This window comes from Mastigoproctus giganteus, chromosome 9 (genome assembly GCF_048544385.1).
Source record: "Mastigoproctus giganteus isolate SK-2022 chromosome 9, ASM4854438v1, whole genome shotgun sequence".
NCBI lineage: Eukaryota > Metazoa > Arthropoda > Arachnida > Uropygi > Thelyphonidae > Mastigoproctus > Mastigoproctus giganteus.
In genome coordinates, this window is record NC_143583.1 from 184942229 (window position 1) to 184955761 (window position 13533).

General features: G+C 37.7%; 1 protein-coding gene across 1 annotated transcript; it reads left to right on the forward strand.

The window, feature by feature from the left end:
- Positions 1-3044: 3044 nt before the first annotated feature.
- Positions 3045-7320, forward strand: LOC150080938 (protein ZBED8-like). The gene is made up of 2 exons (XM_090380858.1): positions 3045-3110; positions 6805-7320. Exons 1-2 carry the CDS (start codon positions 3045-3047, stop codon positions 7318-7320), a joined length of 582 nt encoding a protein of 193 aa, XP_090236984.1.
- Positions 7321-13533: the final 6213 nt, after the last annotated feature.

A 13533-nucleotide genomic window follows, 5' to 3' on the forward strand; every position in this document is an offset into this window, starting at 1 on the left:
GCCTAATAGTGGTGAACGTACAGCCAGTATTTAAACATTGGTGGACAAACCACACAAATGGTTTGTCCACCAACGTTGCAAGTCACATGACCACAGTTGTGGATATAAATGCAGCAGAATAACCTTTGTAGTATCAATTAAGCATACAAACTAGAAAGGATGGGGAAAAGGGGTGATCTAATGGACTTTGAACGTGGCATGGTAGTAGGTGCAAGACGTGCTGGAAAAAGCATCTCTGAAACGGCAGTTCTGAACTTTTCTCGCACCACAGTTTCAAGGGTGTATCGAGAATGGTGCAACGAACAGAAAACATCCTCTCAACAGCACTCTTGTGGAAGAAAATCGCTTGATGAGGTCAGAGGATGATGGCTAGAATTGTGCAAACATACAGGCTACAGTGTCGCACATCATCAGAATACAACCTGGTGCGCAGAACAATATTGCAACACCACTAGTCGTACTTTGTCGCAAATGGGCTACAGCCGTCGGCCACATTGTGTACCTTTGTTATCAATGAAGAACAAGAGAGCTCGCCTCCTGTGGGTACAGCAACACCAGCACGACTAAGGATTGGAAAACAGTTGCTTGGTCTGACGAGTCAAAGTTCCTGGTGCATTATGTTGATGGAAGGCTCAGAATTTGGCAAAAACAACATTACTCCATAGACCCATCATGTCTGACGACTACTGTGCAAGGTGGTGTTGGGAATGTTTTCTTGGCACACGTTAAGTCCATAGATTCATGTCCGAATGCCACGTCATTGCTGACCAAGTGCATCCATTCATGTTGAAAATTTATCCTCAGTCAGATGGTTACTTCCAGCAGGATAATGTGCTGGTGCACAAAGCCCGAATCACTATGGAATGGTTCCAGGAACATGATGATGACTTTTCTTTGCTGCAGTGGCCCGCTCAGTCTGTGGATCTCAATCCTATTTAACATTTTTAGGATGAGCTGGAAAGGGCTGTTTGCTGCAGGCCTACACCTCCATCGAATCTCAAGGAACTGCATGGTACTCCATTCCTGCACATTTTCAGCATCTTGTTGAATCCGTGCCTAGACGAATTCAGGCTGTTTTGAAGGTTAAAGGAGGCTCAACACGCTACTAGGTAGGTGTACCTAATAAAATGTGGCAGCATAGTGTATCAATTGCTTATAATTCGAATATGTGAGTTGCACAGCTTGAAAACTAGGCACCTTAGAGACTTGATTGACATGTTTAAAGCTGAGAGACAGAAATAAAATGAGAAAGAAATTTTCAGGGTTATAAATGATGCTAGAACTAGGAGCCATAAATTCAAGTTACAGTGGAAAAATTTAGCATGTATCTTACATGACAGTTTAGGGAATTTCAAAGGTCAGTTGGATAGTTACCTACTGGAGGAGGGAACTGCATAGGTCGTCTATTTTCTTATAGTATTATTTTACTCCCTTTTTTTGGGGGGGAGACTAGTGCAGCAAAAGCCTTAGGCTTCCTTGCACCATATGACCATTACTAATAATAATTACTAAGTGATGTAAACCAACCTTAACCTAACTTGCGCTGGCTTGTTCATTTAAATGGCTGATGATAGTAGGCAACCTAGGTGGGCAGTTGTTCGGGACAACTTGCGTGATTTACTTTTTAAATTTTTCGGATTATGGAACCTCTTGTTAAATAAATTACTTTTATAAAATGTAAGACTTTTAACTGTGAAGGGCCCTAGCTGAAATTCTTGAGTTTCTCTCCTGTTCCCAAATTCACAGCCCGTTCCTGTGCCCTAGGTCGTCTCATACGTTTACTAAGTTTGAGGGAATATTGTCCATATAAGCACTGCCACATTTATTGAAGTGGTGTCAGTTGTATCAGGGCCAATGCCACAGTGCTCAGGCCGCATGCAATTCTGTTTATATAAGGTACAACATAGGTTAGAGGAGTTTATATGTTATAAAAAATAAAAGAACAATATTTAGCAGTCAAGTATGTCATGAATTCAATTCCTGTGCACGTATATGTCAAGAATACATTTAATTACATATAATTTCCCGATTTTGAAATTTATTGTCAACTGTTTCATCAAGGCTGAACTTAAGAGTGGTTGACACGCGAGGGTACAGAGGTATACGCTTTTGGGTGACTGCATTTTGGTATCATGTGACTACTTTTTTTTATTCTCTTTATCTTGTGATTCCTCTGATCTTATGAGGTCATTATTGTGTGTAAACAGAAAAAATAAGACAGTTGTCTATGGCTTTTACTTCAAAAGATCCAGCTCATTCTGTTGAATTACTGTGCATGCTGGTAATTCAGTAAAATATGTTCTGGACTGGGCATATAGCTTGACTTCTATATTTTGTCTTGAAAATTCGTACTAAATCATATATTTGACGCATAAATCAAATCACTTTTTCACAGTCACCTTTCATATCTTGAATAGTGGTAATGATTACAGTAAAATCTGCATTGAGAACCGCTCCCTACTTTTTAATACAATGTTTTCTCCTCTTCAAAAGCTTATATTGTTACTTTTATTATACTGCGCGGTAAATTGTAAACAAAGAGGCAAGTATATCTTAGTATAGAAGACATAAAATCTGTTATTGATAGTGTAAAATACATGTAGAGCTTTATTAGTAGTAGTGGTAAATGTTAAAAAAATCCCGTATGTACCCTGTACGCACGAAAGATGTTTTATGTGTAACCATCCGTCAAAGATGTTTATACATGAAACATCTTTGACGACAACTAAATTTCGAACAGCTAGAACCGAAATTATGAACAATGTAATTTATGCTCACGCCCGCTGCTTACTCTTCCGAATCAACGTTTGGAAGAAGCTAGACCAATAGCCTAATTACCCATTTGATTGTAGCCATTTGTTGAATAGTATTATTGCTACAATACAAGTATTTGTATTGTTGCAATCATATACCATGTTACTTTGTTTTGCTTTGTCGCAAATTATACATGCAGCACTACGATATATGCAAGAAACGAGAGTATCCACGCGTAATACGCTATCAAAACTGACTTTGCTCAGGATCTCAACGAGTACAATCGCAAGATGGTAACGCTGCGAGTTCCATTTCGTTATGAGGAAACAGATATTCACCACAGGGGATCACATCCGGTGAGTTTGGGCTTGGCACACCTAGAGTTCTGAGCTGGATATCATCATTCTTCTCTTTCTTAGTGAATCCTTTCTACTTTCCCTCTCTCTCTCAGGGTTACTCGGGAATTTTTTGGCTGGTTCAGCATAAGCCTCAGGCTTCCTTGCACCATATAGCTAATAAATAAAAAAATTAAAAAACAGATACTGTCAGAGATGAAATACATGTACGTCAAGATCTACGATGACAATGAAAACTTTACCAACGAGGACTTATGCAACTTAATGAGAATGGTCAACGACAAGCAAAAGATTCTACATATACATGTAATATGGAGTCTTATCTCCCAATCGCGAACTGATATTCTTGACCGGCCCAGCTGGTCAAGAATATCAAATATTCTTGACCGGCCCAGCTGGTTGCAATAAAACGTTTATAATTCGCCTCTTGATGGAAATATACAAGAGCTTCAATAATATGGATGGGTAATGTAATGCCTACATTACGTGAGCTTCAACTCGTAAGGCAGAAGCGCATGTAGTGATCATTTGCCTTAAATGCTTTACTTTAAATTTTGCAAGATATCCATTTCTCCGATTACCAAAATGCTTCTACCATGGGTGGTATTGGTTAGCCCAAAGCCACATAAATTGTATGCCCCAAATCATAAACGTTTTTCCGCCACCAGCTGGTTTATGCCAGCTCTGAGCACATCCAAGATCACCTCCCATGATCCATTGCGCAATCTTCTCTCCCGACTCCGTTTCTTTGTTTTGAAACGGAAATGACCATTTCCGCGTGGCAAAATCGTGACAAATTGGTTTTGCTACAGTCCGAAATTTAGTGGGTGCCGCCAAAGATGTTTACACATCAAAAAAACTTCCTAATTTTAAACATCATCTCCAATTATTTGACTAGTTCTTCACTAAATTTATTCAAACTACCCACAACACCAGATAGAAGTTTCTTCCTACAGTCAATTACCCGCCGTCTGAAAGCAAATTTCTGTATATCCTGCAACCACCATTCAATTTATATTATCCCTCATATGTGTTGTCTGTTGTTGGGTTTTAAGAGCATCGGCAACAAGGCCATATTGCTCCGTGTAAATTTGCATGTATTCTGAGGTCCATTTTCTGTTTAGTGGAAGGAAAAACCGAGTTTCCGGGAGAAAAATCATGCTACCCTCTGCTGAGACCAACTAACAGCCACGTTGCGAAAAAGGCCTATAAAGATTCCTTCGGTCATCGACGAGGCTCGAACTCAGGTCTATGTAGGGAGGACGGCGATCTTATCGACTGTACTAACCACGAGGGCATATGTTGTCTGAGCAGGAGAAAGGATGCCATCAGCATTTAGTTTACAAAATCTCTTCAAAGCCTTAATCGCCTCAATCAGATCATTTTGCATAGGCTCTAAACTGCAATTTAAACTGAAGACTTTCCTGGCATGAGCTCCCTTCGCCGATCTTGCTGCTCTTCTCTACACTCATTCCAGCAGATAGACATCTTTCCTAAATGAGGCTTTCAGATCTGTGGGCAGTTCTCAAGATATGGCGTAACCATTACCTTGTAGAATAGAATAATCTCCTCCTCATCTCTAGTGGCAAAATTCCTGAATATCATTGACAAAACGCCATGAACTGTCCTGGAAGTTTGCCTGCTCTGCTCAACTCGGATCTGACTGGACTGCACAATTACCTCGGGTGTATTTCACTCTCCTCTACATTCAGTGTGTTATTACATAGTTGGTATATATTAACTTACATTTGTCAATGTTAAATTTCAATTGCCACTTCTCAGTCCACTTGCGTAGTTTTTTCATGATCTTGTGGCAATAGTATACTCTGATTACTGTTAGTAACCATCCTGTTAATCTTCATTTCCGCACATCTGTTCTACAACTGTCTTTCCTCAATTTAAATTTATGCCCCCTCTTCTGAGCGAGAGGAAGAATTCCGTCAGCATTGAGTTCGCTCAAGGCCTTATACACCTCAAAGGTGGTAGATGACTTTCATCAACCGGTAAAATACCACCACTTTGCTTATTGGAGGCTTGAAGTGGTGAAACCCATGTTTAGTCTCTAGAGCAAAGTTTCCGGCCTCCCCCTCTCTCCATACTTCTCCTTCAACCCATGCACGGTACTAAGTACTATAGGTTTTGATACCTTTCGTGTTTGGGGTTTTCATAAAAAAAAAAAAAAAAATCAGATCACCTCGCAGGTGCCTAGGCTCCAGATGCTACAATTTGCGGAACTTAAACGTAATAACAGCAACTCTTTGTTCCACTCACTAATCTAATCTTGAAGGAAGAGTTCAGGATTGATCTGCGGTTCATAAAGATGTCTATAAAAATAAGTGAAAATTGTTTTCAAGCCTGCTTGTTAATTAATGATACGAGTTTTGATTTGATTCTAGTTGCCGGATAGAGGGAATCTGTCGACCAGTATATGACCATAATTCAAGGTAGCTGACTCCGCCATTAAATTACCGACCAAGCTGTCCAAGATTTTTTTTTTTTTTTAACATTCTTCAGAATTGAATATTTTAACCATTCGATTATCACTGAAGCTTTTGAAATCCACTCTTAGAGAAAATCCAGTTTAAAAAAGAAATGCTCCAATGCCTTAAGTTCTCGAAATGAGATAATAATGACTTCTACATCAGGATTCTTAACCTGGTGCTCGCGAACAGCATTGTGCGCTTTAAAATATGAATTTTGCTCGTGATCAATCCAAAAATGGGCGCTCTGGAGCACTTTCGCTTACGCTGAAAAATCTATATACACTGTATAAATCTTTGTATTTACTAAAAAAGGTGCTTTCTATTGCTCAACTTTCTGCGATATTCTACAAAAATCCCCGCCAATATTAGTGATTGGAGAAATTATATATTCCGCGACGTTTTAATCACCAAAACGGTTAAAGTTTGACACTTCGACATATTCTTAATTTTTTTTCTTTTTAATATTGTTAATTTGACATTTTGTTATTTAGTAAGAAAAATTTTTAGAAAGTACTTTGTTGAGAATACGATCATTGTTGCCGTAGTGTCGCTGCAGACCGAGGGTACTGCCTCATGTGATTCTCAGTTTCTGGTTTTAACAGGTTTGAACAGGTTTCTGCCGGGTTTCGCTCATTTGCGGTGCTGCAATGGGTACCATATATGTATAGTTGTGACTTTAAAGGTGATGAAAGTAATAGTAAGAAATCTTTTGTATGCATATGCTGAATGTATTTTCTTTTAACAGATTTAACTAAAGTTACTAAACCATTTTAAAATGGATAAGTTTTTAAAAAGAAACCGAAACGAACGCGATGAGGAAAAACATGCAAATAACACTACCTTCGCAGTCGTCTGATTTAGACGTTTCAAATGCAAAGAAACAAAAAATTAAAAAGTATGCATTTCATTCCTCTTGGGAACATGATTATTTCGTAATAGATAATAGTAGTGGAACTGGTGTAATTTGTTTATTATGTCAGGCGTGTTTGGCTGGCTATCGCAAGTCGAATTGTGAAAGACATTACCAACACATACCATAGGAATTTTCACGAAGCTTTCCCCAAATCTAGTGATATTAGAAAAGCTAAGCTTCAAGAAGAAAAAAAAATAAACTTGAAAGACAGAAAAGTATTATAAATTTAGGGCAAGCTAATAGTAGTAAAGTGTTAGCGAATGAAGTTTCATTAATTTTATCAAATATAATTTCAAAGCTTTCATTGCTTTACACTAGTGGAGAAATAATAAAAAATTGTGTAGTGTCATCATTAGAAGTGCTTGCTATCGTTTTACCAGACAAACAGAAAGCCAAATTGATTAGCTCTGCCAAAAATATTCCTTTGAGTAATGACACAGTTTCATATCGAGTTCATAAAATGGCAGATGTGATATTCAATGAATTATTAGGTAGAATTGAAAGTTGTGTATTTTTTCACGGGCACTTGATAAGTCGACTGATGTTTCGGGCATATCACAACTCGTGCTTTGTTCGTTTGATTCAACATGATGGAAGCTGTGAAGATCTTATGGATATTTTGCCGCTTTCTGGCCATACAACTGGAAAAGATATATATGACGCACTTACAAAATTCCTCACAGTGCACACAATTGATCTGAGTAAACTTGTATCAATTGTTACCGATGATGCGCCTTCCATGATAGGGAAAAATAAAGGCCTTATCTTAATAGAGATGAAAGGATACCTAATTTTGTGCATTATCACTGTTTGATTCATATGTTCACAAATATATTCACAAATAAAAGATCAAAAAGAAATTATAGGATGTCTTGAAGTCATTGTTAAAGTCATCAATCATTTTATTGCTAAATCCCTAAATAAGCGACTTCTAAAAATATTTTTAGAAGGTCTTCAAGCACCGCATTTTGATCTTAATACACATGCGGAGGTTCATTGGCTCAGTCGTGGAAAGGCGCTCTCCAGAATTTGAGAGGTGTTTGAAAAAGTAAAAGTTTTTCTAATAGAAAGCGATAAAGAAAACCTTTTTAATGAAATTTTTACTGAAGATTTCATGATTACACATTCATTCATGGTTGACATCTTCAGCCATTTAAATGAGTTAAATTTGAGGCTACAGGGAAAAGATAAATTTGTGGTAGTTTTATACGAGGAGATCATTGCATTTGAGAAAAAACTTCAAGTGTTTCAGAATCAAGTTTTAAAAGGAAATTTGCTTAATTTTCCTACTCTTAAAAAATGTTTGGAAAAAACTGCTGGGGAGTGCCAATTGTTTGTAATGAATATAATCAAAGACCATTGTGACCAATTCCGAGAAAGATTTGAATAATTGAAAGAGCACCTCCCAAAATTTGAATTGACGTTAAATTATAGAAAATTTTAAATCAGTAACTTGGAACAAATTATCAATCAAAAGGAAGTAGTAGCTGCCTAGTTGATATGCGTCGTCTTTAGCTCTGAAATGTCTTTTCCCAAACAAAACAATTTTAAAATTCTGGAGTTCTTCCGACTGCAAAAAATTTCCTTTATTACAAAGAGAAGCGTTAGCTATTAGGGCAAGTGGGGTAGCTCCGTTTAAAAGTACCTTCTATGTTTAGATCAACATACACGTGAAAGTGTTTTTCATTAATGAACAGTATCAAAAGAAAATAATAATAAAAAAAAAGGACAAGGTTGTTGACATCGCATTGGGAAGAAAATTTGCGATTATCTCTTCATAATGGAGAAATTAATTTCAAAGGTTCGGGATCATCTCTTCAAAGTTAAAGTTCACACTGATAAGGTAATGAATATTAGCACCCAAAAATTTTAATTGAGAAATATAATTCTTGTATGCGTAATACGGTTAAAAAATTTAATTTATTTAAAAATGCATTTTTAATCTTAAAACAAAAAATATATATATATATATATATATAAATATATATGGTGCTCGCGCATATTGTAGTAGTAGTTGTGGCATGTGATGCAAGAAAGCAAGTGTATGAGCTTATGCAGCATCAGCCAAAAAGAAATCACACCATTCCCTCCAAATGCCTGTCCAGTTCCTCCTTAAATTTATTCAACCTATCAATTTCCACAACGACAGATGGAAGTTTGTTCCAGCAATTAACCACCCGCTGGCTAAAGGCAAATTTCCGCACATCTATTCTACATCTGTCTTTTCTTAATTTGAATTTATACCCCCTTAGGTTCGTAATCTGAACAAGTGGAAGGATCCCTTCAGAATTCAGCGTACTCAACCCATTCAAGGCCTTATGCACCTCAATCAGTTCACCGCGCAGGTGCCTAGTCTCCAGCCATTGCAATTTGCAGAACTTAAGCCTCTCTTGGTAAGAGGATCCCTTCATTCCCCTCACCAATCTTGTTGCCCTTTTCTGTACACGCTCAAGCAAATCGACATCCTTCCTAAAATGAGGCTTCCAGACCGGTACGCAGTATTCCAGGCATGGCCTGACAATTGCCTTATACAGAGGGACAATCACCTCCTTTTCCCTGCAAGCAAAATTACTATATATATCATTGATAAAACCCCATGACCTGCCCTGGCAGCCTGTCTGCATTGCTCAGAAAACTTCATATCTGACTGCACGATTACTCCCAGGTCTTTTTCATTTTCTACCACCTTAAGCGTAGCACCACACAGTTGGTAATTTTCTCTCGGGTACTTCTACCCATATGCAGTATTTTGCATTTGTAAAGGTTAAACTTCAGTTGCCAGTTCTTAGCCCATCTGCCCAAATTATCTAGATTCTGTTGCTAGCACACTGCCATTACTGTCATTAACAACCCTGCCAACCTTTGTATCATCTGCAAACTTTGACACTAAGCCTGATATACCTTCATCAATATCATTGATAAATATACAAAACAACAGTGGACCCAATACAGAACCCTGTGGGACTCTACTAATCACATTAGTCTACGAAGAGCAGCACCCATTGATTACCACCCTCTGTCTTCTCCCACTTAACTATCCTTTTATCCATTGTAGCAACTTACCCTTAATACCATTCTGCTCCAATTTGTACAATAGTCTTCCATGCGCAACAGTGTCAAAAGCTTTCCTGAAATCCAAATATATTGTAAGCTACAAAATCTTGCTCGCCTAAGGTAAAAGGTTAAGAAATCCTGTTCTACATAAAAAAAAGGAGCGTAAAGAATGTCTGGATAAAAATTTTGATTAAAAATGGCAATAGTGGCATTTGAGAAGAGGAGAAATTCCTGTTTCAATAGCTGTATAAAATGATTAAATTTCGATATCACATGAGAGGGTTGAAATTGATTTCAAGCGCTTTAATAATAATATCCATTTAGTCACTATCAATCAAAAATACTAAGGCAATAAGGAACGAATATTCAAAGCGTTAAGGACAGAGGTGTGGCCCAAAATTCGTCCAGAGTAATGACAAAGCATGGAACACATTGCAAGCAATGACGAGCATCCTATCCCATGAGATTGTCATGGAACAGCTGTAGTGAGCATGTATACTCTCAGTAATCACTGAATTATGACCACCTACCTAATACTGTGTTTGCCACCGTTCTCACGGTTAACAGCTGCTAATTGCCTAGGCACTGACTCCACTGTCTGAAGTCCATAAGGATCTGCAGCCTTACTGCCTGCAAGGCTTTCCACAGTGTTCTTAATAGATGACGGTTGCGTGTCCATACACCTTACTTCCTGTTTCAAAACATCCCACAGATTCAACTAGATTGAATTAGGCCAACTAAGATGGGTGATATCATCATTGTGTTTCTCGAACCACTCATGCACAGTGCGGGCCCAATGACACGACGCATTATCGTCTTAGAAGATCCAATTCTCTCCCGGAAAAAAAAAAAAATGCAACATGGCAGAGTGCACATGGTTTCCTAAGAGCTGCTGGTAGACCTCACCAGTGAAACGGTTCATGCACATCAGGGGTCCTAGTTCTTGCCAGCAAAACATGCCCCATATTAAGCAACCACCGCCACCTTCCTGGACAGGGCTCGATGTCCATGGACTCTTGTTGCTTGCGCCTCACACGAAGGCTTCGGCACGTTGCACCAGGTATTCGGGCTCACCCGCCCAGCACAGTCGTCTCCAGAGTCCCCAGCGTGTTGTTGACACCATAGCATTCGCCGTCGGCGATGAGGGCGTCTCATTGGTCGTCTGCTGTGGAACTCCATACGTCTGAGTGTGCGGTGCATCGTCATTTGGGATATTGTTCTTGCATTCTCCATATTGTATTGCGATGTCAACCTGCTATTAAGTGACCTGCTATTAAGGCCGTACAACGCACTGCATCCTTCGCGTACCACGAGCGTCCACTTTGAATAACCCTTTGCAGTTCGTTTGGAAGAAGGTCGTTGGACCTGTTCAACACCTTTCTTTGTATGCATAAATCACAGCGGGCCTTGAGCAACCGATAAGCCGCGCCGTTTCTGATATGGAAGCACTTGACGCACGAACTCCTATAATCATGCCTTTGAAACTCCGTGATATCTTTGCTACGTCCGATAACTGCTAGTTTATCACTTTGACTTGCACGGTCAGATGAAAATAGCCACTGGTCTAACTTACGAACAAGTGTTCGGTTTTTTTGTACTGCTACCTATGTGGTGTAGGCCATTACGATGGGGTGATCATAATTAAGTGACCACTGAGTGTGGGTAGTGATTAATAAAATAAATTATCGCTAATAAAGTTTCTACTGTTGGATTTTTATTTGTCTTTAATAAAATTTGCAATATTTCTGCAAATGCTTATTAGAAAGACCCATAGATTTCATGAAAATCTTGTTGCTACGCGTGAATATGTTTTTTCTTTTTTTTGTTAAATGCAAACCTTTTCAATGTCTTTCAAAGAGTAATTTCGTCTTGTCTCATTGGACGTTGGTCAGCGAATGTCTTGACATCGTAACATGGTACGAGTTCGATTCCTGCTGATGATGATTTAAATATCAGAGTTTTCATGTTGATATTATTAGGGCGGACTGAAGCAGGTTTTTTTGTTTTGGTTAGGCGTCATATAACTTTATCTACTGAAATTATTTTAATTTCATGTGATATATTGTAAAATTTTAGTCACACCCATATGTATGATACTGCTTAGCTAAGAAGTAAGCAGTAATCTGAAGAATAGCCGACTGTACTGCCATCTTTTGTAAAGGAAAACAATTTCGATTTGAATATATTAATTTTTTCATGTTGTTTCATTGAAGAAACTAGAATTTATAGACAAAATTTCTAGTTCAGCAGCTAAGATTTTATCTTGCTTGAAAAAACATATTCATTTTATTTGTTCAGATCTTAAAATCTGATATTACTTTTAGTTATTGCAGTAATGCTGAACTCATTTTATACGTTGGTCACTAACGTTATACTGTATTTGATAAAATTTCAAATTTGAGTTGAAACGTTATACCGAGCCTGTAATGTCGGCGGCACGTGTTCTCACTTGGGTATATGCCGCTTCAGAAAAAGAAAATATATGCATACTGCATAATTCAATTAAAAATTTAAAGTTATAGCTTCGAAAAGGCGAAGAAACGCCTCACCAGACACTTATTTACACCAAACGTATAGTATTTCTATATTGACCAGATATGGCCTCCAAAGAGAAGCACCGTGTAACAACTTGGGCTTGTTATATTTTGTAAATATAAAATCGCCGGTAAAAAGTGGAAAGTTACACCTTTTTACCATTTCCATTTTAATTACGTTTTAATAGTCCATATTTATTATTATTACTATTATCCATATAGTGCAAGGAAGCCTGAAGTTTATGCTGCATCAGCCAAAAAAAAAATCTGAATTACCCCTAAGAGAGAGAGAGAGTAAACAAGAGTCATAAGTAAAAGGGAATCACCAAAAAAGAGAAGAATGATGATATCCAGCCCAGGACCCTGTGTGTGCCAAGCCTATTCTCACCAGTTGTGAGCCCCTGGGATTTATTTTATTCACTATTGAAAAAAATAAATGCAATCAGGTAGCGTTAATTTCTGCTAAGCACAATCCGCTACTATCCGTTTTTTAAATTTCTTTGGGTACATTAAATGTTTTAAAAAATTCAAAAATGTAATGTAATGGTTTACAGTGCTCCACGAGATTATTATTATTTTTTAAATACTTGAAATGAAAGCCATTTCGCCTGGCTAAAATTTTAAAATCTATCTATTACCAGTCTAAAAAGCATACGTTTTGCAGGTATTTTCTCTTCCACTTTTCCAGTGGGTACATGGAAGAATAAGGACAGTATCTCTGTGCAAATGGCCGGGTAATCAGGAGTCCAGTCACCCTGGCCTTTTCAAGACCAGGCTGACTGGACCTCAGGCTTCATTCTGAGGCCTGTAACTATGATAAAAAAAATGTAGATACATAAAAAAAAGGCAAAAAAGTGAGACAAAATTTGAATGTATTTTTTAATTTAACAAATGTTTTCTAGCCTTTTCAATGCAAATGCACTAATTATTGAGGCTCCTTTTGAGCTTTAGGCCTATGCAAAATGGTCCTCGTGATCTTACCAACAGCCATCTGTAATATGGCTCATTGTACCATTTATAAATATATTTTTTTGAATATTATATTTTTTCAGTTTTTTTAAGGCACTAAATGGATTGAGTAAGCTCAGCACCAATGGCATCCTTCCGCTTGCTCAGACTACACACATGAGAGAACATAAATTGAAATTGTGGGAGGATTGTTACAGGATAGACATGTGGAAATTTGTCTTCAGCCAGTGAGTAGTTTATTTTTGCAACAAACTTCCATCTAGTGTTGTAGAAGTAGATAGTTTGAATAAATTCAAGGAACTAAACAAAGTGTTAGTAGGTGACATGGGATTTTTTTTTGTTTTGTTTTGTTTTTTGTTTGTTGATGTATAAGCTTACTTTATTGCATTGTTTTCTGCTACTAATACTAACAACATTCCAGGGGTGCCACGATTACTAATTTGGGTTTAAGTTAATTAAACTTATTATTT